Source organism: Stenella coeruleoalba, assembly GCF_951394435.1.
Source record: "Stenella coeruleoalba genome assembly, chromosome: 15".
Lineage (NCBI taxonomy): Eukaryota > Metazoa > Chordata > Mammalia > Artiodactyla > Delphinidae > Stenella > Stenella coeruleoalba.
In genome coordinates this window covers 64,958,871-64,981,495 of record NC_137161.1, presented here as the reverse complement: position 1 = coordinate 64,981,495, position 22,625 = coordinate 64,958,871, and the positions used below count along the sequence as shown (strand labels likewise).

At 46.6% G+C, this 22,625-nt stretch overlaps 1 protein-coding gene across 7 annotated transcripts in view; it reads left to right on the top strand.

Annotated features, from left to right (window-relative positions):
- The first annotated feature begins 2,426 nt into the window (after positions 1–2,426).
- Positions 2,427–22,625, top strand: part of TMC7 (transmembrane channel like 7) — a 53,406-nt gene continuing 33,207 nt past the window's right edge. For 4 of the 7 annotated variants that reach the window (XR_013824162.1, XR_013824163.1, XM_079899128.1 and 1 more), the window contains exons 1-3: positions 2,427–2,844; positions 17,783–17,931; positions 21,656–21,823. Coding sequence is in view for 5 of the 7 variants with exons in the window: in XM_079899128.1 (XP_079755254.1) it covers positions 2,528–2,844; positions 17,783–17,931; positions 21,656–21,823 (634 nt within the window). In the remaining 2 variants the exon portion in view is untranslated. Of the gene's footprint in view, positions 2,845–16,685; positions 17,080–17,782; positions 17,932–21,655; positions 21,824–22,625 lie in introns of those variants that run through there. The other 3 variants (XM_079899129.1, XM_079899127.1, XM_079899130.1) reach the window with 3 other exon arrangements.

The following is a 22,625-nucleotide window of genomic DNA, read 5'->3' as shown; positions in this document are numbered from 1 at the left end:
CCATAGCTTTCCTCATACTGTATTCCAGTGCGGGAAACAGACAAACCAAGTAGTAAAAGTAAAGTGCTAGGATAGATAAAGCTGATAGGGGGCGCTGTGGAAAGACATGCGCCTCCCCTTGAAATAAAGCAATACCTAAATGGAATCAAGAATTCCATGTTTGATTCTGCTTTCTGTCCTACTCGCCATCCTTCTGTCTGAATTTCTGTTTGTCCGCTACCAGCCTTCTTCCCCCTTCTATTTCCTTCCAACAGATTTTTGAGACCTTTTCCCAAAGAACTACCCTATTTCTATTCCTGTAAAATCAGTCATCTCCTGGGAGGAAGGAGTTTCCTTCAGGGTTCTGGGCTCATTCCCCTGCCCCAGAGAGAACCCAAGGCCTCTCCTGGCTTGGGATGCAGACCAAGCCAGGGCCAGGTGCCAGGTGCCGCGTGAGACCAGTAGGAGGGAGATGAGCACTGGCAGGCTCCATCCATCTCCTTCCAGATCTGTGGGCTGGGATCAGGGCTGGGAGGTGGCCTCTGGTGAGGAAGGGAAGAAGGAGGCACTGTCTCACGACAGAAACAGCCATCATTTCTTGACACTGCTTTGTGCCACAGACTTTAGAGGTAATTTTTTAAAACTTCAAGCATATATAGGTAATATAGCTGTGCAATACAGAAGAAAAGGATTATCAGTAAATACCCCCAACTTGTCCTGAAATTTACTATGCATTTCCAAGCACATACATATTCTTGTATTTTCTTTACCCAAATGGTAGCTTACCTAATACACTTCTTCTGCACCTTGCTTTTTTCACTTAAGTGTATATTTCCACACATAGAACTTTCTATATGTAGAACTTTCTATATACAGCTATTTGATCGCTGGATGTATGTGTCAAAATGTATTCAACCAGCCTTGTATCTATATTGATTTAGGCCGCTTCTTTCTTTTGCTAGTATAAACAACATTGCAAGGAATAGCCTCATAGAAATGTCATTGCTTGTCTTGCAGAATTTTAAAATTTTATGTAGTTTGAATAAATGAACAAAACCGAACCCCAAACAAAACAAAAACACTTTTTTACAAAGCACTTTCATGGTTTTATTTTTTACATTTATATCTTTGGATTTTCTTTTGTGTGAGGTTGGCATCAGATTAGGTTTGTTTGGGTTTTTTTCCCCCAGATGCTCTGCCAGGCACTTCAGGGGATTATTCTCACTACAACCCTTTCTACAGGTGAGAAAACAGAGTCTCAGAGAGGTTGAGTCACATGGCCAAGCTCACTCAGGGAATAATTAGAAACCAGTTTCCAATTGGAAACTCAGTGACCCAACCCTTTACTACATTTATTACTAGCATTTATTTTGATCCAGGCAATTACTTCTTAAAAAAAATAACTTTCTATCTTGGAATAGTTTTAGAGTTACAGAAAAATTTGAGAATATCACAGAGAATTTCCATACACCTTAGACTCAGTTTCTGTGATTATTACTATCTTACATCAGTAGCAGATGAGCCAATATTGACACAGTATTATTATCTAAAGTCCATACTTTATTCGGATTTGCTTAGTTGTTACTTTTCCTGTTACACATTCCCACCCTGATGACCATATTACACTTAAGTGGTCATTTAAGCGGTCATGTCCCCTTAGGCTCCTCTTCACTGTGACAGTTTCTGACTTTCCCTGTTTCTGATGACCTTGACAGTCTTGTGTAGCTATTCAGGTCTTCTGTAGGACGTCCCTTGACTGGGGTTTATCTGATGTTTTTCTTATGATTTGGCTATGGGTTTGGGGGAGAAAGACCCACACAGGTAGAGTGTCATTCCCATCACATCATATCAAGGGTGCTTACATACCATCAACATGACATCACTGTTGATGTCGACCTGGATCATCTGTCTGAGCAAGTGTTTGTCAGGTATTATTCAGGTAGTTACTTGCCGTGCCCCGCCCTCCCTTTCCGCACTGTCCTCTTCAGAGGGAAGTCACTGTGTGCAGCCCGCACTTAAAGACTGGGGAGTCAGGCTCCACCTCCTTGAAGTAGCTGTATAAATTATTTAGAATTTTTCTGCATAGGCGATTTATCTACACTTCCCATTTATTTAATTTGGAAGTTACTTGTATACAAATGTATATACAATTACATTTCTTTAATTATTTGGCACTTATTTATATTTGCTAATTCCTTTTCATTCTATCTTTTAAGCTGTACCTGGATAGAGGCAGAGATGAAACGTGGATAAGGTGCAAATTTTAAAAGACAAACACGGCACGTAGTGAAAAACTATCCCTCGTACCTTTCTCATCCAGGCCTCCCAGCTCCCCACTCGACAGATATCTTATGCATTTACAAACATGTACAAATATAGTCCCTCCCTCTTTTTTTTTCCTTTTGGTACCCAAATGGTAACCTACTAGATACACTTGTTCGGCGTCTTGGTTATTTTTATTACACTTTTTAAAATCTGGGAGGTCTCCCCTCCTCGCGGCCGCTGGACGGAGCTGTCCCGGGTCTCTCCGGCTCTCCAGCCGCGCCTCATGGGTCCCCGACGCGGCGGAGCCGCACCCTCCCACTGCCTCCCGGCTACACCTCGCCTCCCAGCGCAGGGCTGCTCGGGTGGTCCAGCGGGGTCGGGCGTGGGAAGGGCCACCGGGACGCCCCGCCCCCGCCCCCGCCTCTGTGACGTCAGCCCCGGAATCTGGAATCCCGGCTCCGCGAGGGAAGGCCGGGAGGCGGCGGCGGCCGGAGCGGGTCTCCGGCGGCATTTCGGGGGCGCGCGGCGCAGCCATGAGCGAGTCCAGTGCCAGTACGCTCCCGCCCGGCAGGCCGAGCAGGCAGGCCTTCATCCACCAAGGTAGGGCGGCGCGGACCCGGCTCCAGGCGGCCGGCGGGTGCAAGCGGCCGCGAGGTGCTGGGAGCTCGGCGCGGGCCCGGCCCCCTCCCCACCTCCCGGCTTGGGGGAAAGCGGATCTTTCTTATTGCTGGTCTCCCTCCTCCAACCCACCCTCACCCAATTCAGAGAGCCCATGCCCTACCAAAAGGAGCACTAGAATGGGAGTCTCGACAGTGGTGAGTTTGCCTTCCCAAAGCTGGTCGAGGGATCCCGGGCAAGTCTCAAAATAATCTTAGATGTTAAATGAAAAGATTGTGAGATCCCTGTCAGCCCTAACATTCTGATACCAGGTGGCTGCCTCCCAAATATACGAGGCTTTACAATTAGATGGACTTAGAACTGAATTCTGCCTCGGCTATTTATTGCTATGTGATCTTTGGTAAGTGACTTGCCCTCTCTGAACCTTAGGTTCTTCAGCAGTAAAATGGGAATAAGATGTTGGTGGGATTAGTTGAGAGAAAAATGTGTGAAGTGCCTAGCACAGTGCTTGATACAGAAAAGGCACTATCAGTGGTAGCCAGACAAGTATATGCTTTTCCCTTTTTTTATTGGGTAAAACTTAAGAGTGAAGTGTACAGCTCTGTGAATTTTAACATAAATGTGTACAACCGCTACTCAGTCAAGATAGAAAAGTTGCCAGTACCCAGGCAGGCTTCCTTGCAGCATTCATATCTTATATTTGCCCTTAAGAAAACACAAGACCCCACCGTGAGGTTTTGTGTGTGTGTGTGTGTGTGTGTGGACAATGCTTCCAATACCTAGTACCTTGGCTTCAACTTCCCCACTGTGAGTTTTATCTGCAGCGTTTTTTCTATTTCAATTTGAGAATAGAGATTTTGTTACAAGGATCTACAGTAAAGCATGAGTGTAGATTTGGGCATTGGGCCCCTCTGATTGGATTGATCTCAACATCTAGAAGAAGAAAGAGAAAAACATCTAGAGTGACTCAAACTCCGGGAACGTGCTCGGGAATCAGAAAAAAGACTGGGTTTGATGCTAATTATTTTCTAATGCAGTATTACTAGTGCTGGCATCAGCTCAATTTCAGCCTTTCAGTAACAGCTATTCAAATATTTTCCACATGATTTTTTATCTTTCTCTTATTTAATCACACTTCATCACATTTAAGATGCCAACCCTGGTTTCCCATACAGAAGGCAAGGAGACTCCTCTTCCTTGGATCTTTGCTGGGTGTTCACGGGGATCTCTAAGCATCTTTTTATGAGTATTGTAACTAGCGCCTCTAATCAAAAGGTTCTCCCTGTCCCTTGGACAGATGATATTTTATGACCTTGTACCCACCAGCATGAGTGGAAGGCTCAGAAGGGACTGTGTTTATAACTTTGCAGCAGTTTGTAAACCATGACGCACTGTATGAGCATCTTGGGAGGACAGCTGGAGGGGGTCAGGAGACACAGGGCGTCTAGTTTACAGAATTGGGAAATGTGTATCCTTCTTAATGATAAAACAGATCACAACATTTGCCGCCTTTTTTTTTTTTCTTTTCCATGATGGTTTATTACAGGATATTGAATATAGTTCCCTGTGCTATACAGTAGGACCTTGTTGTTTATTCATTCTGTATATAATGGTTTGCATCTGCTAGTCCCAAACTCCCAATCCATCCCTCCCTCAACCCCCGTTCCCCTTGGCAACCACAAGTCTGTTCTCTGTATCTGTGAATCTGTTTCGGTTTCGCAGATAAGTTCACTTGTGTCATATTTTAGATTCCACAGGTAAGTGACAGCGTATGGTATTTGTCTTTCTCTTTCTGACTTAATTCACTTAGTGTGATAATCTCAAGGTCCATACATGTTGCTGCAAATAGCACTATTTCATTTGTTTTTATGGCTGAATAGACAATCATTGCCTTCTTAATTAAAACTTTTCAGTGGCTTCCCACTGCTCTGAGAACAAGCTCCGGGCCTCCAACAAGGCCAGCAAGGACCCCAGCCCATCTCTGCAGGCTCTCATCACCTACAGCCTTACCTTAGCCCATGCTGCTCCAGCTACACTGACTGCCTTCTCATTCCTCCAACATATCAAGGTCATTTCTGCCTCAGGGCCTTTGCACCTGCTGTTCTCGTTGCCTGGAGTGCATTTCTCTTTGATCTTCCTATGGCAGCCTCTTTCGGCTCCTGTCAGGTCTCTGCTCAAATGTCACTTCAGAGAGGCAGACCTCTGGAGTCATCTTGTTTGGAGAAGTACCCCCCTATCTCTTACCCTGACCTTGCTTATTCCTTCAAAGCACTTAGTACCATCTGAAGCCATGTGGTGTGATCATTTCCTGGTTTATTAGCTATCTCTCCTTCTAGAATGTGGGTGCCATGAAAATCAGGGGCTTTTTCTTGTTCCCCTAGGACCTAGAACAGTGTCCGGCACGTGGTGGGTACTAAACCTGTGATGACTGAATGAATGATGGAGTATGCCCACAGCCATGCTGGCAGCTATAGTGTAGTGGTTTCAAGTCTAGACTCTGGATTCTCAGATGCCAATCCTCTTTTTCCCATTCACTGGTTTTGTCTTTGGGAAAGGCAGTTAAGTGCCTGGTGCCTCAGTTTCCTTATGTATTAAATAACGAAAGTACCTACTTCAGGAGGTCATTATGAGGATTCAGGTAATTTATATAAATTACTTACTTATATAAATAAACTCATAACTTACTTATATAAATAAGTAAATGCTTAAGTTAGTTATCTGTACCTTGGAACAAATTTTCCCAAAATTTAGAGGCTTAGAACCCACTTACCTCAAGGTTTCTGTGGGTCAGGAATTGGGGAGTGACCTATCTAGGCTTTTGTGGCTCAGTCTGTCTTACAAAATTGCAGTCATGGTGTCAGCCAGCCATGCAGTCATTCAAAGGCTTGCCTGGAGCTGGAGGATCCCTTCCAAGATGACTCGCTCAGATGGATGGCGAGTTGACCCTGGCTGTTGACAGGAAGCCTCAGTTCCTCTCCATGTGGACTTCCCAGAGGGCTGCTTAAGTGTCCTCGAGATGTGGTGGCTGGCTTCTCTCAGAGCAGATGATCCAAGAGAGAGCAAGGCGGAAGCTGTAGTGTCTTTTATGAGCTGGTCTTAGAAATCACACTGTGTTGTTTTTATTGTTCACACGGGTCAGCCCTGTTCAGTGTGGATGGGGCCTGTATAGAGGCGTGAATATTAGGAGGGGAGGGTCACAGGGGGCCATCCTGGGGAGTGGCTGCCATGGCCCATGTAAGTGTTAACTGTTGTTATGATGTCTCTGCTCTCCTACTAGATGGTAAGCTCCAGCAGGGCAGGGCCTGGGCCTGTTTGGCTCACCATGGCATCCCCCTGCTTAGCCCAGTGCTTGGTGTATAGGAGGCCTTCAATAAACACTAGTTGAAAGGATGCCCTTAGTGATTTGGTCCCCATCTTAGCTCCCATCTCCACACACACCCCCCACCCCCACCTGACGGTTCCCATGCCACTTTTTGAGCCTGAGAAGCTTCTGCTGTTCCCTCTACCATGAGGCTATTACTTTACTTCCTTTTAAGGCATACTATTTTTCTCATCTTTCAGTCTGGTGTCACTTCCTCCTGGAAGCCTTCCCTGACTACCTCCCCTCCCACAGGCTAGACTATGTCTCGTCTCTGTACCCACAGAGCCCGCTAGCCTCACCCTGTCAAAGTATCCCTTGAACTGTATTCTCACTTCTCTTGAGTTGTATCATTTTTAAGGGCAGGGATTTTGGAATTAAGCAGACCCAGGTTCAGACACCGACTTGGCCTCTTATAAACTGTGTAGCCTTGAGCAAGTTACTGCCCTTTCTGAGCTTCCGTTTCCTCATCTATAAAGTGGAGATTCTGATAGGAATGGAAGCCGGAGGACCGCCTTGTTCCAGGGCCTCTCCACCTGCTCCCCACCCCTCCCAGGCCCCAGTGCTTCCCTCCAGGTCTTCGCAGCCTCTGTTCCCTCTAGCCGGCACACCCTTCCCCCTGCTCTTCCCAGGGCCAGCTCCTCACACTTCTGCTCTCAGCTGGAATGTCCCCTCCTCCCAAGAGGCAACGCCTCCCCACCCCCTGACCATGAGGCATTTTGCCCTCTTCCAGGGCGTTTCGCCCCTCAGCCCCATCGTACCTGGCATGTTCTGTGTTTATTGAATGGAGTGACTCTGCATGGTTTTTTCCCTTTGTCAAATATTTACCATATTCCGGTCTGTCAGTACTTCATACCAGCCAGTAAATGTATGTGTACAGGATGTGTAGTATAACTACATTTTCATTCCTGTCGGGAGTCCTTCGGCTAGCATGCATGCAGTGACTTTTTGGGGGCGGAGATCGAGGCATAATTCACATAACAAAATCAACCATTTTAAAGTGTACAGCATTTAGTGCGTTCACAATATGGTACAACCATCCCCTCTACCTAGTTCCAAAATATTTTCACATACCCCCATCTGCTAGGGTCACTGAAAGGATTTAATGAGATAAGCAGCACCTTGTGGGCAGGCGCTGTGCACTTGAATGGTAGCTCTTGGTATTATTATGATTATGATTATTAGGGCCTTTTCTAGCCCCAGTATTATCAGGTTTGATGACTGCATGTGCTCTGTGCCTATACTCTCTGAAGGTATCTGTTAGATACTTATGTAGTTAAACAACTATTCCGTGGGCTATTTTAGTCTGCCGATTTTAGGAAATTTGAAGACAAGTAACCGTTTGACCTGCAGTGTTTTGTTTTTTTTTTAACTTTATCTGCTAAGTCCATTCATCCAGGTTACTCATCAAAGCTGTCCTGGGTGGGAGGGCTGTTGTGCAGGCCTGGACACAGGCCACAGTGAGCCAGCCTTCTGACCTGAGTTATTTTTTTCCCCTCTGTCTGGAAGAGGCCGAGCTCTGTCTGCCCAGCAGTTCAGGACCGGATTAGGCCCAAAGGCCAGAGGCCGTGAGTGGCTTTTTTTGTTTGGTTTTTTCTTCAGGAAGTGAAGAATTTAAGGGATAAAAGGGGGAAATGACTTTTCAGTGTTGTTAACTTTGTTGCAATCTGGCTGCTTTGTAAAACAGCATTGTTTGGCTGTGGGACCACCCAGCCCTTCTGTGTTTTCCCACTCCCACCAGGAGAAGGTGGGGAACTGATCCTGGGCCAAAAGCACGCACCAGGCGAGGGGCCTAGGGACCAAAGAGGCAGGCAAGGGACGTGCTTTCACGAAGCTTCTAGTCCAGCAGGGGAGACCCTAAACAGGTGGAGGGAAATGGGTCAGAGACAGCTAAGCATAGGTGCTGAGAAGGAGATAAGCAGGTGATGAGACAGAGAGGGGGAGCGGCCCGCCTGGACAGCCCTCCCAGGAGGGGACCGCTGAGCCGAGGCCCAGGGATGTAGAGGAGCCAGCGCAGGTGAATGGGAAGCCCCGGTGGGAAGAGTGTTCGGAGGGGCTACGGGAAGAGCAAAGGGCAGAGGTGGGAATGGCCTCCATGTATCTGAGGAGGCCTTGGGCTGGAGCTTGGAGAGGAGATGGGACGAGGTCAGCTAGCAGGAGCCGGTCCCTGAGGGTCAGTAGGCTCCGTCAGCAATTTGATTTGGGACTCAAGTGGGTAACTTTCTTTAATTCCTCAGAGCAACTCAGTGTAGTAGGTGTTATTTGCCCATTTTATCCCCCTGGAAACTGAGGCCCTGAGATGTTACTTGACAAGCTGCTGCAACAGAAGGATGTTCATGTTGTGAATAGAGCTACCGTGTCCGTGTATTAATTTGACATGTTTTTTGAGTCCCTGTTATGTGCCAGCCCCATGCTAATCACTAGGGGTGTAAGAGTGAGTAAGACATGCTGAGGTCATTGCCCTCATGGTTCAGACCTTAACTTGACCTTGGAAAAAGGTCCTGTCTTCTCTGAACTTTCCACATTGCAAAATAAGGGTAATACATAAGAAGGGCCCATCCTGAGGCTCACAGGAGATAGCTAGGTAAAGGATTTGACATCATCATGGCACACGGTAAAGGCTCAGTAAAGGCGAATTTTTGGTTATTGTCACTTCCAGGAAAGTTGGAAGCCTTTTTTGGAGAGGTCCTAGCCAAGGAAGATAAACACTCCACATAGGGAGTAGCTTGGTCCTTAGCGAGAGGACACCCCCTCCTCCCCCTTGCCACTGCAGATTTAAATCTTCATGTACATTAAGTTCATCAATAAATAATCAGAGTCCTGGCTTCAAGTAGGTAGCACGATGTGCCAGGCACTGCCCTAAGCCAGGGGTCTGCAAACTACAGCCCATGGGCCAAATCTGGGCCACCACGTATTTCTATAAAGTTTCATTAGGAAACAGTCATGCATTATGGCTGCTTTCCTACTGCAGTGGCAGGTTGAATAGTTGTGACAGAGACCGTGTGGTAAATAGTATTTACTATCTGGCTCTTTACAGAAAAGATTTGCTGCCCTCTTTTCTAAGCACTTGACATACAGGAGCCATCTAATAGCCTAGGAGGGCTGTGCGAGGTGGGAACCACTACCCCTATTTTACAGGTGGGAAAACTGAGGCACAGAATGGTCAAGAAACTTGCCAGGTCACACGGGTAGCAAGTGGAGCCGGGGTTAGGATCCAGGCAGCGGGCTTTGGAGCCAGTGCTCTTAACCACGTGTCGTGTCACCTCCTCAGACAGACAGAAGCACCGTAACAGCTCCATGGACAGTCCACCGGATGCTCTACTGGCTTCGAAACCAGGAGGCCTGGGTTCTGGGCTCAGCATGGATCTGATTGCGCAGTTAGTCACTGCTCCTGACGGCTGTTTGCTTGTCTGGTCATAAAGCCCTGGGACCCAGCCGTTCCCCAGGCCCCACCCAGGTGCCAGGTGGTGTGACTCACGCAGGTCCCCCCAGCCCTGCGATTCTGCAGTCTGGCAGATAGAGGAGGCTCCCAAGGCCCCGGCTCCTCCCCTCTCAGACTAGGTTCTGGGTTCCTGTGAAAAAGGCCCCTCTGTGTTGTCCAGTACAGTAGCCACTAGCCACCCGTGGCTGTAAGGTGTAAATTGAATAAAGTCTGATAAAATTAAAAATTCATTTCCTTAGTCTTACCAGCCACATTTCAGTAACCCAGTAGCCACAAGTGGCTAGTGGTCACCATGTTAAATAGTACCATTATAGAACGTTTCCGTCATTGCAGGATGGTGCCCCTCGACACGTGATGCCCTGCCATGGGCTGTAGCCATGCCGACCTGCGTAGCTCAAGGACAGAAATTGCCACATGGCTGCCCAGAGAGATCCTGTTAAATCCGAGTCAGATCGTTCTCTGCTGAGAACCCCCCTTGGTTCCCACCTTACCCAAGCAAGGTAACAACATGGCCCACAGGCCCCATGTGGCCTGGCCTGTTTCTCCCCGACCTCCTACGCTGCTGACTCTCCTTCAGCCACACGAGCCTTCTTGTTCCTCGAACTGACCAGGCACGGTCCTGCCTCAGGGCCTTTGCACTTGCTCTTCTCTGTCTCTACCTTGCTCGTCTCTATCTTCTGTTGGATGCTCTTCCTCCAGATAACCACGTGGCTCTTTCCCTCCCTCCCCTCAGGCTTTGCTCAAATACACCCCTGCTTTATTTTTCTCCAGACATCTATCACCATTTGAAATATATTGTTCTTACTTGTCTATTGTCTGTCTCCTCCAGAGGCAGGGGGAGTTTGTGTGTCGTATTCAAGGCTGCGTCCCAGTCCTAGAACGGTGCATGGCACGTAGCAGTTGCTCAGTAACTCTTTTCAAGTGAATGAGTGAATGAATGGATGGGTGGTTGGGTGGTCCTGCCAGGAGTAGGGCCTTGATGAGTCCCCTGGCCTCAGAGGTTTTTGAGCACTTGGTAGAAATGTCATGAAGCTTTAACCAGATCCCCTGCACTGGGAGCTCCTTAGTTAAGACCCTTTGGCAGCTGTGAGCAGAAATTATTCAGGTGCCCCAGCTCCAGTTAGCATCCAAAATCAAAACAATGTCACACACACAGACATGAGTGGAAAGAAGTCTAAGAAGCTCTGAAATCGATGTCTACATTGTCTTACTGGTAACGTCAAACTGGGTGTGCATGCATGTGTCTAATAGGGCTGCCTTGTGTAAAGTACCTGAAGTAGAAAGGCTGTAATATGCAGTCAACATCCCAATCAATATTTTTGTGCCAGCTTTTTCAATTGTGAAATAAAAAGTCACCCCTAAAGAAAAGAATAATATTAAATGCTTAAATTCCTCACATCTTCTTCTCGTTTTTTTGGTGCCCCTCTTTTGCTGGTGTGCTAAACATGTACCTTGGTCTACCTGGTGGGTGAGCCAACGTTGCCTGTATCCTTAGCACCAAATTCATTTATTCACAATTCATTCATGCATGTGTTCATTCACTTAACAGGTTTTTATTAAGCATCCGCCATGTGTCAGGCTCTGTCTTACAGCCTGAGGACTCCGTGGTGAAGGAGAGAGATGGGGTCCCTTTCCTCATGGAGGTCACAGTCTAATGGGGGAGGGAGACGGTCAGAGTCAATACGCAGGTAAACACATAGGGAGGAGGATGGGCTAATGACAGGGATGCAGTGGGCTGGGCACTTGGGAGATAAGTGCTGGTTGGACGAGGCGGGGGGAAACTCTTCGAGGCGGGAAGCAAGTCTGTAAACCTTCATCGTCTCCAGAGCCCCTGCCCCAGCCCAGAGTCCCACACAGAGAGGGACTCCATGCAAGGTATCAAACAGAACTCATTGTAACAGCAGCTGGCCGGTTGCCTGGACCAGATGACCCAGAAGGTCCCTTCTTCTCCAGAGTTTCCATGATTCTGTGAGTGGGAAGAAAAACCCTGAAGTGAAGCCGGCACCAAATACGGTCAGGCTAGGTTCTCGGCAAGCCCCTGAGGGAGGCTGGCAGTGGTTTTGGTGCCATTTAGGTCACAGTTGGCCTGTGCCCACATTCTGGGAATGTTTGTGCTCATTGGTAGGATTTGGTGTCCTGTGGAAAGAGCTGCCCAGCAAGTTGGGACGTCAGGATGCTCTCCAGATGTGCCTGCCTCTGCCCGTTCGTTCATCCATTCACTCATTCTCCAGATGGAGAGGTTTCTGTGAGCAAGGCACCGCTCTAAGCCTCAGAGAGACTAACTTTGTCCTTAACCTGGAAGAACAGCAGATACCAGAAGAAGCAGTTACCCCTGCCCCTGTCCCCATATCTCCTGTAATAATTACCCAGTCATCCTCCCACCTAAGTAACCTCCTGCTTGCTGAAATCTGACTCCAGTGGCCAAGAGATTCTAGGCCTTCCTAGGTGGAGGCAGCCCCGTATCTGAGACCTGCTCCAGCCTCCCATGCACATGGTCATGAAGCAGCCTACACACCACAGGCTTAAATGATCACCTCAGGAGAACGTCTGACAGTAACTAGTGAGCCATTCTTATCCTCTCAGGATGAGAAAACCAAGGCTAGGAGAGGTGATGTCACCTGCCTTTCTAAGAATCGGTAGAACCAGGAGTCTGTCTTGACATCAAAGCCTTGGGCAAGCCGCCGTCTCTCCAGACCTCAGGTTCCCTGTTGAAAAGCCAGGGCAGCAAAGCCTTCCCAGCAGGGTGGTGTGAGAAATTCGGTGATGTCATGCTTTGAAAAGTGTGTGGTCCTATATGCAAAGGGTTGGAAGTGTACCAGCTACAAAAATAATGGTGCTTGTGTTCAAGGGTATAGTTGTGATTTTTCTTTTAACTTGAAGATGCAGAACTTCCCAAGGATGTCTGAAAAGGAAAAAGCATTCCTCTTCAGTGATGGCCGTTTTGAAAATAGAGTTTTCCATCAGAGGCTGTTGCTGGGAAATGTGAATAGGATGTATCCTTCCTGTGGTGTGGCTGCAAGAACAATCAGATGATTAGTTCGCGTGGCATTTTATTGTTTACAAAGCACTTGCAAATCCATGGCCCACCGAGTGGTCTCATAGTAAAGACTATAGCTTTGGCATCTGACAGACCTGTGATAGGTTCCTAGTTCCAGCACTTCCTAGCTGTGTGAGTGGGCAAAGCACCCAACCTCTCCGAGCCTCACTTTCTTCATCTGTAAAATGGGATAATTCTGTTCACTGAGTAGCTCAGAGAATTGCGTGTGGTGATGCATATCGTGTACTGCAAATAGCCTGGCGCAAGGTGTGCTCCCAAATTCCCAGCCAGTATCATTTATGTTGTTGGTACATTTGTCCTCATGATCACGCTGCTGAGGTCATGGTATTATATCCACTGTTCCTGAGATGAGAAACGTGTGACTCAGAGACGGTCTTTGTTTCTCCTGGGGTGGCCTGGCTAGTGGGTGACAAGCCAGCCCGTCTCCAGCTCCGGCCCTGGGTCCCGCAGTTGCTGAATATTCAGTGGGTCAGTGCCGCTCCATATTCAAAGGCCTTTGTTCTGGTTCATAACAGCCCTTTGTTGCTGGCCAGAGGGAGGAGCGGTGGGCTTCGAGCCTCTAGCCTTCAGCCTCCACCCCAACCCCGGACCCCCGTGTTTGCTTAGGGAGCCATGTTACTAATGGAAGTGTGTCATGCCCTCGGGGCGGGGCGGGGGGGGGCTGGGGCCGGGAGTAAAGGTTGAGCCGGGTTTGTCGGCTTGCGCTTGGTGACTGGCAGGGCTCCAGACGCGTGTCCGTGTCATCAGCAGTGGGACAGCTGTTCTGCGATGTGAACTTGCCCATCGGAGAGGCAAGGATTACTGTCCTGCACCAGCAGACTCCAGCTCGGATCAAGGCCTTGGCCGGTCCCCTCCCCCCAGCGCTCCCTCGCTGTTAGCTATAAGTACATTTACAGAGCCCACTGCGTGCAGGGCTGTGCTCAGTGTTTCTGCCTGCATGATCGCCTTTGATTCTCGCAAGCTGGCACTCCTGTGATGGATCTCGTCCTTAGCCCTGAAGCCTACAGAGTGATCCTTTGAAACGTGCTCAGATCACGACATGCTCTGGCCCAGAGCCCCGGGTGGCTGCCCGTCTGCCACATTGAAGGGTCATAGCACAGCCCACAGAGTCTGACCTGGTTTGTCCTGGCCACCTCTCTGATCCCTGCTTTCCATTCTTCCTGTCCCAGCTCCCTGTTGCTGCTTGATCGATTGCTCCGAATGTGATGGCTTAAGCCATTTTATTGTTTCTGCTGATCCTGTGCATCAGGAAATGAGCAGGCTACAGAGGAGACGGTTTGCTCAGCTCTGTGTCCTATCTGCTGGGTCTGAGCATCCAGTGGCCTTTTCGTGCCCATGGTGGGGCCTGGCGAGGATGAGCAGTGTGGCTGGGGACCGGCTGCAACGGCCTGCTGGGGTCATAAGCCGGGACCTTGATCCTTACTGTCAGCCAGTTCCTTGGTTGTCCTCCTTGGAGCCTTGGGGCCTCTTTCTCTCCACGTGGTTGTGTCAGCAGCATCGCTGGACTTCTAACACAGCAGCCCCAGGCTCCCAACAGCACAGAGTAGAAGCTTCCTGGCCCTTTTAAGGCTTGGATCTGGAACTGGCAGAGTATCAGTTCTCTCGCGACCTTTGTTTAAAAACAAGTCATGGGTCCAGCCGGGATTCAAGGGGAGGAGACCACAGAGGGCTGGTGTGGCTCTTTGGGGGCCACCAACAAAAGAGCCTTCGAGGCTCCCATTCATTCACTCTTCCCCACTCACCTAGGCCTCCATGCTCTTCTTCAAGCATGCTGTGCATGCCCCTGCCTCAGGGCCTTTGTACTTGCTGTTTCCGTCTCCCAGGATGCCCTTCCCCAAATATCCACAGGGCTCACACACCCCCTCTATTTAGCCTCAGTGCCATGTGAGTAGGGTATTTACTTTGTTCACTGTAGTATCCCTAGCTCCAGATCTGACACATGATAGGTATATTTGGTGAATGAATGAGTTTTTGAGATGAGGAAACTGAAGCTCAGAGAAGTTAAGTAATTTCCCCAAAGACACACAGCTAGTAATCGACAGACCCCAGATTCAAACCCAAGCAAGCTTTGCTCCCTGGAGGGGTAATTGCTTAGGTTATCACAGCTGCCTCCTACCTCCTCCTTCCATGTCCTGTCTCCACTCAGGATGGTCTTCCCAAACTAAAATCGGATCAGGTATAAAATACATCCTGAAAGTGGCATTCGTTCCTCACCTTCAACAGAAAGCTCTCCCTCCTCGGACCTCTGCACAAGGCACAGCAAAACTTGGCCTCCAGCTGTGGTCTGATGTAGCAGAGTGAATATTCTTTATTTTTATTTTTATTTTTATTGAAGTATAGTTAATAGAGATTCTTGAGTAGGCAGACCTGGCTCTGTTTCCAATGCCCCCACCCCCAGGCTCTCTAAGCACGGGCAAGTTACGAATGTCATCCACTCATCCATCTATCCAATAAGTATTTATTGAACTACTCTGAGCCAGGGATGCTGCTGTGTTCTGGGTTGCAATGGTGAGGAAATCTTCACAGTCCCTGCCCTCCGAGAACTTACAGTCCACTGGGTAAGACAGACATACTCACATGGTCACGCAAAGAAATATAAGGTTATAGATTGTGATAAGTACTGTGAAGGACTTACTGTGTGGGGGAAAATGAGTAACAAGACACCTACAGGGCTTCCCTGGTGGCGCAGTGGTTGAGAGTCTGCCTGCCAATGCAGGGGACATGGGTTCGTGCCCTGGTCCGGGAAGATCCCACATGCCGTGGAGCGGCTGGGCCTGTGAGCCATGGCTGCTGGGCCTGCACGTCCGGAGCCTGTGCTCTGCAGCGGGAGAGGCCACAACAGTGAGAGACCCGCGTACCGCAAAAAAAAAAAAAAAAAGACACCTACAATAGTGCAGTGAGGCAGGGTTGGTTTCCTTGAGGAAGTGGCATTCAAGTAGGAGCTAAGAAGTTCACTCCAGGCAGAGGGAACAGCAACGCAAAGGCTCTGAGGAGGAGGGAACACAGGCCCATTTTAGTATATGAAGGATCCTAAGAAATGTAGGTTGGAGGTCAGAGAGCCTGAGGAGCTGGAGAGGCGGGCAGGAGTCAGATCATGCAGGGCTTCGAGGGCTTGGGCAAGGGGTTGGAGAACCCATGAATGACTTTATTTCTCATCTGTAAAATGGGGATGATAATAGTACCTACCTCAGTACATGTGAGCATCTGTGGTCAGTTGGGCAACAGCTGGCTGTAGGCTGGCCTGGCATGGTCTCGGTTGGGGTGATCATCCCTGCTCTACCTGGTCTCATCCTCCAGCAGGTTAGCTTGGGCTTGTTCACAAGGCAGCAGCTGGCGTGCAAAGAACAGCAGAAGCTGGCAAGGCCTCCTGAGGCTAGGCTTAGAACTGGCACAGCATCACTTCTGTTGCATTCTGTTGGTCCAAGCAGATCATAAGGCCAGCCCACATCCCATGAGTGGTCATGAAGCTCTTAACAGAGTGCCTGGTGCAAAGGAAGTGCTCCGTAAACGCCATTATTATTATTGTCGTTGATGGTGTTGTTGTCGCTATGCATTTGCAAAGCAGTTTATGCTTTTCAGAGCTTTATCCCATACAGTGGATACCCTACACTGTGTGAGGATAGTTGGGGCAAATGTCACTAGCCCTATTCGCCAAATGAAAAACAGAGGTTAGATTACTCAAAGCCACACACCTAGCAAGTGGCTGCAGCCAGACACTAGAATGCAGGCATCATGTAACTTAAAACACACCTGCTGGAAATGAACCCTTTTGCAGATGATTTCATTGTCCTGAGCACCATCCTGGTAAATGAAATAATTAAGATACAAATACTTCTGTCAGTGGCCCAGGCTCCTGACTGTGAGGTTTCGTTAGGGTCTCTGAAATCTAAGTCTCCTACATAAGTTTTGGGTTTTGGTCCCCAAGTTCACTGGGGTGAATGGTGGTTTTCTTCCTTCTTATCCAGAGAGCCTCTCTTTGGACTCCAGTTGCTTTTCTTCTCCACCTGTGACTTTCCTTCAAGAATTGCCAAGCTACCGGTCTATTGCTCGTAAGAGGACGACCATCCTTCCCCGGGACAAGCAAAGTGGCACTTTGCTGAAGCCAACAGACTCTTACAGCTCCCAGTTGGAGGGAGAAATCACTGAAAACCTTGACAACCAATCCATTCGGAAATACGCACTGAACATCTCTGAGAAGCGGAGACTAAGGTTTGTCCAGCAGCCATCTGGAAGGCATATGGTGTATGTTTTGGGAAGAGGTGCTTTTTATGCATGGAATGCATTTCCTGAAGAGTTCACATAATTAAAAGTTTATTACTTAGGATAAGCTAAGCTGCTGTGACAAAGATACGCACACAGGTAAAATCTCAGTGTATTAGAAGTTCATTTCTTGCTCACATAAAAGTCCTGGGTTGAGGTCAAGGGGGAACATTGCAGTCACTCAGGGGCCCAGGCTGCTTCCATCTTGTGGCTCTGCAACCCCCAAAGCCTCATCGTTGTGTGTAGTCACTCTGTGCCCCTTCCCCCCAGCACCTGCCCACCATTAATCTACTCTCCGTCTCTATAGATTTGCCATTCTGGACATCTCATGTACATGGAATCATCCATGTGTCTGACTTCTTTCACTTAACTTCATGTTTTCAAGGTTCATGTAAGTTGTAGAATGTATCAGTACTTCCTTCCTTTTTGTGGCTGAATAACATTCTACTGTGTGGATAGAGCACAGTTTATTTATCCTTTGATGGAGATCTGGGTTGTTGACACATTTTGCCTATTGTGTTTACTGCTGCGTTGAACATTTGTGTACAAGTTTTTGTTTGAGACCCTGTCTTCAATTCTTTTGGAGTATCTACCTACGAGTGGAATTGCCGGGTCATGTGGTAATTCTGCGTTTAACTTTCTGAGGAACTGCTGAACTTCTTCCTAGTGGCCACACCATTTTCCATTCCCACCAGGACTGCATGAGGGCTCCAGGTTTTCCACATCCTCTCGGCTGGGGTTTTATTTGGTGCTGAGGTTGATGACCCTGCCTTGTCATTGTCATGCTTGTTTCTCAATGCAGGGACATTCAGGAGACCCAAATGAGGTACTTATCTGAGTGGGACCAGTGGAAACGGTATAGCAGCAAGTCTTGGGAGAGGTTCATAGAGAAGGCTCGTGAGATGACAACCCACCTGGAGCTGTGGCGGAAGGACATTCGCAGCATAGAAGGTACACACCCCACACTGCACGTGCTCCTCCGTAGAAGTCTCCTGCGCCTGAGGAAAGGACAGCTTTGTTTTCACTCACCCCCCAGCTGAAATGTAGCATTTCCTTCCACGATGAACGCGAGCAACTAGCCACAGTTAGGATTAATAGAGCCTGTGTCTTCGTCACCAGGAACATCACAGATGTCTTCCTGTTCCTTCCAGTTGTTGTAGTTGACTGGGAATAGCATCTGTGCTCATCACGACTTTGAAATTACAGCAGTGATTAGATCTGCCACTAGACCTTGTTATTTAATATGTTAATGAAAATGCTCATGTATTAATCTATCACAAATTTAGTTTATACAATAATGTTTTGATCATCATACGACCATTTGTATTTTGTGCGTTTAAAAATGTTATTCCAAGATGGGGCTCAATAAGCCTCATCAGACTGCCAAAGACACCCATCGCCCTGAAAATATTAATAATCCTACTTTCCCGCAATGGTGAGAATTGGGATGAAGTACAGGCAGACCTAGGAGATATTGAGGGTTTGGTTCCAGACTACCGCAATAAAGCGAGTCACGTGAATTTTTTGGTTTTCCAGTGCATATAAAAGTTGTGTTTGCACGATACCGTAGTCTATTAAGTGTGCAATAGCATTATGTCTAAAAAGTAGTGTACATAACTTAATTAAAAAGTACTTTATTGCTAAAAAATGCTAACCATCATCTGAGCCTTCAGTGAGTTGTAATCTTTTTGCTGGTGGAGGGTTTGAAGTATTGCGAGAATTACCAAAATGCGACACAGAGACAGGAAGTGAGCAAATGCTCTGGAAAAATGGTGCTGATGGACTTGCTTGATGCAGGGTTGCCACAAACCTTCAATGTATGAAAAACAAAATATCTGTAAAGCACAATAAAGCAAAGCACAATAAAAGGTATGCCTGTCATAACAAAATCCATAGACTGGGTGACTTAAAGAATAGAAATTTATTTTCTTACAGTCCTGGAGACTGGAAGTTTGATATCCGGCCACCTTGTAACTCTGTCCTCAAATGACCTCCTCTTTGTGTGTGCTTAGGGAGAGAGAGCACGCTTTGTTGCTTTTTCTTCTAAGGGGACTAACCCATCATGAGGGCCCCACTTTCCTGACCTTACTTAGCCGTGTTACCTCCCCAAGGCCTGTTTCCAGATACCATCACACTGAGGGTTTGAGTTCCAACATATAAATTTGCAGGGGGTGGGGGGAACAATGTACAATTCAGTCCACAGCAGGTATACAAAAATTGGAAGTTATGACAAAATTTAAAATCAGAAAAAAAAAATTAAACATTTGGGGGACATAACTGAGCCAGGGGGAAAATACCTTTTAGGATTACCCGGTTTCTACTAGAAAGCAAAACAATTTACAAGCTTCTCCTCAAAACTGCTGAAATGGAAATTTTGTGATGTTTGTAAGGACCATGGCAGGATATGTGAAAAAATTTATTGCCCCCATTATTACTATTTTAAAACCTATAAAATACCAGTGGTAATCTATTCAATGAACTTTTTTAGTTGTTTTATTGGGAGAATGTAAACTTATTTCCGGGGGGGGATTCATTAGAAACTTAGAACTTCAACCATCCACTTTAGAAGTTTAAGTGAACATCATCTTTGGAGCAAAAAATAATAAAAGCTAACCTTTATTGAGCCTTCACTGTGAACTGGGCATTGTGTTCAACATCTTACTCATATGATCTCCGTTGACCCTCACAAGAACCCATTTTTCACATAGGCATTTATCATTTGCGTGGTTCAGAGAGATTAAAACACTTGCCCAAGTTCATTGGCTAGAACAAGGCAGACCCAGAATTTGAACCCAGGCAGTCAAGCTTCAGAACCCAAGGTTTTGGCCACCATGCCCAGATTCGTCTCTTGTTAAGTGGTGGCTTTTATGGAGATATTCATTCATAAAGTGGCTTATGTGTTGGAAGGTAGTTTCTCCCCATGGAACTGGGCCCTTGATTTTCTCTTCAGTGACTCCAATCCTGTGATTTCTTGGCTGACTAGGTACTCATCTGGCAGGAAGTGAAGGATTGATAGTTAAGCTCCTTACCTCCGTCAAGGAGAGAAGAAAAGATTGTGGGTCTCACATCTTCAGTCTCAGAATATAAGTTCTTTGCCCGCACCAAGAACAAGCAGACATCCTTATTCTTTGAGTGCTTTCTGTCTGTCCTTAGTAATTTAATCATTATTTGGTGGAAGGTTTGTTTTCTATTTGAAAAATCGATGAATGTAATTCACTGCCTTAACAGAATAAAGGAAAAAAATTATATGATTAACCCAACTGATGCAGAAAAAGCATTGGTGAAATTCAGTTCTCATTCTCAGCAAATAAGAAATCGATTGGAGCCTTCTTTTTTTTGTTGTTGTTTTTTGTTTTGTTTTTTGTTTTTTTGGCCGCACTGTGTGGCTTGTGGGATCTTAGTTCCCCAACCAGGGATTGAACCCAGGCCACCACAATGTGAAAGAGCTAAGTCCTAACCACTGGACCGCCAGGGAATTCCCAGGAGCTTTCTTAATCTGGGAAAAAATATCTATAAACATTGTATAGCACACATCATACTTAATGGTGAAATATTGAAAGCTTTTCTTCTAAGATTGAGAATGAGGAAAAGACTTCTAATTATCATAGATTCTATTCAGCATTGTTCTGGAAGTCCTAGCCAATGTACAATGATGGGAAAAAAAGGGTCAATGACCAGAAAGGAAGAAATAAGTTGTCTCTTTTTTTTTGCAGATGACATGATTTATTTGTAGAAAACAAAAAAGACAAACTATTAGAATTGAGGCAACTTTGGCAATGTTGCTAGATATAAGATCTATATATATATAACCAACTGTATTTCTATATACCAGCAACAAACATTTAAAAAATAAGTTACACTGTAGTATCATTGCACCTAGGAATACATCTAAAGAACTATGTGAAATAATTCTGCACAGAAAACTATAAAATATTGTTGAGAGAAATTAAAGAACCTAAATATACCATGTTCACGGATCAGAGACTCAATATTGTAAAGATGTCACTTGTTCTCAAACTGACCTATATATTCCATGTAATCCCAGTCCAAATCTCAGCACATTTTGCACATGCATGCATGTGTGTATGTGTGAAAATGAAAATGCTGATTCTAAAATTTATATAGAAATGCAGAGGACCAAGGGTGCCTGAGGAAGAAGAAAGCCTAAAGACTTAGAGCACCATATATCAAGTATTATTGTATCTGCAATAATGAGACAGTTCTGGTATTGGTGCAAAGATAGACAAATAGACCCATAGAACAGAAGAGGGAATTCAGAAACAGGTCCATAAATATATAGTCAATTACAAAAGCACTATTGCAATTAACTAGGGAAAGGATAGCCTTTTCAATAAATGGCGCTGAGTCCATTAGATATTTCAATAAATGGCGCTGAGTCCATTAGATAGTCCATTAGATATAGTCCATTAGATATTCCTATGAGAAAATATTGAGCCCTCTCTCACACCATCTCAAATTATTGATTTAAGAGTGATTGTAGATTTACATGTGAAAGTTTAAACTTAATAATTTCAAGTAGAGCCTTGAAATTATTCTTCCTCCCTCCCCCACTAAGAGCCTCCAATTTCAGTTCAGCCCTCTGTGGCTGATTGAACCTACAGTGGGTACTGTATCAATACTCCTGGTCAGTGATGTCTGGATTCCTTTTTTCCAGGGAAATTTGGCACTGGAATTCAGTCCTACTTCTCCTTCTTACGGTTTCTGGTATTGCTGAATTTGGTGATATTTCTGATCATCTTTATGCTGGTTTTGCTCCCAGTCTTGCTCACCAGATACAAGATCACCAACAGCAGCTTTGTGCTCATTCCATCCAAAGGCGCGGGTGAGTGTAAGGCCTGATTTGCCATAAGGAGTGTTCTTTTCATTGTGTACCTAGCTACAATGCTTCTTTCTCTAGCAATCTTTATAATCTAAGTCTTGGGTGACTGTATTAGTCAGGATAGGCTAGGTTATGCTGCAGAAACAAATGACCCCGTAACTCAGCACCCAGTAACCACAAACGTTTCTTTCTTGCTCACACTGTATGTCCATCAGTGTTTGGTGGTGGCTTTGTTCCATGTTGTCTTCACTCTGGAGCCCAAGCTGAGGGAGCAGCCTCTCTCTGCACCATTGATAGTCACGATGTCCAAAGGAAAAAGAGCCATGGCAAACACATGCTGGCTTCTAATGCTTCTGCCTGGAGATGACGCACATCCTTTTCGCCACACCTTACTAGCCAGTGCCAGTCACTCGCCACTCCTGGGTTCAGCAAGGTGTTTGGGAGGAGCAATGGGGGGTGGGGAAGTGGACTATTCAGTAAACATAATACAGTCGACTCCAGTGACTTCATTTCAAGCTTTTATTTCAAGGCTTTTATCTCCGATAATGGTGTTGCTCAGGCTGCCGTTTATTAAACATCAGTCATCTGCCAGACCCTATGGCAGGTAATGGACCTGTGTTTTCTTACTGAATTCTCAGTGTGAGTCAGGTCTGGGCATCCTGTTTTTTCAGATGGGGATAATTTCTGTCATTCCAGAGATGTTTATTTACCACCCTCTAGTACCAGGCTCTGTGCTCGGAGCTGGAAGTGGAAACCTCCTGCTTCTATCACATGACTCCTCTCCCCAGAAGAATGCCCCGTCTGC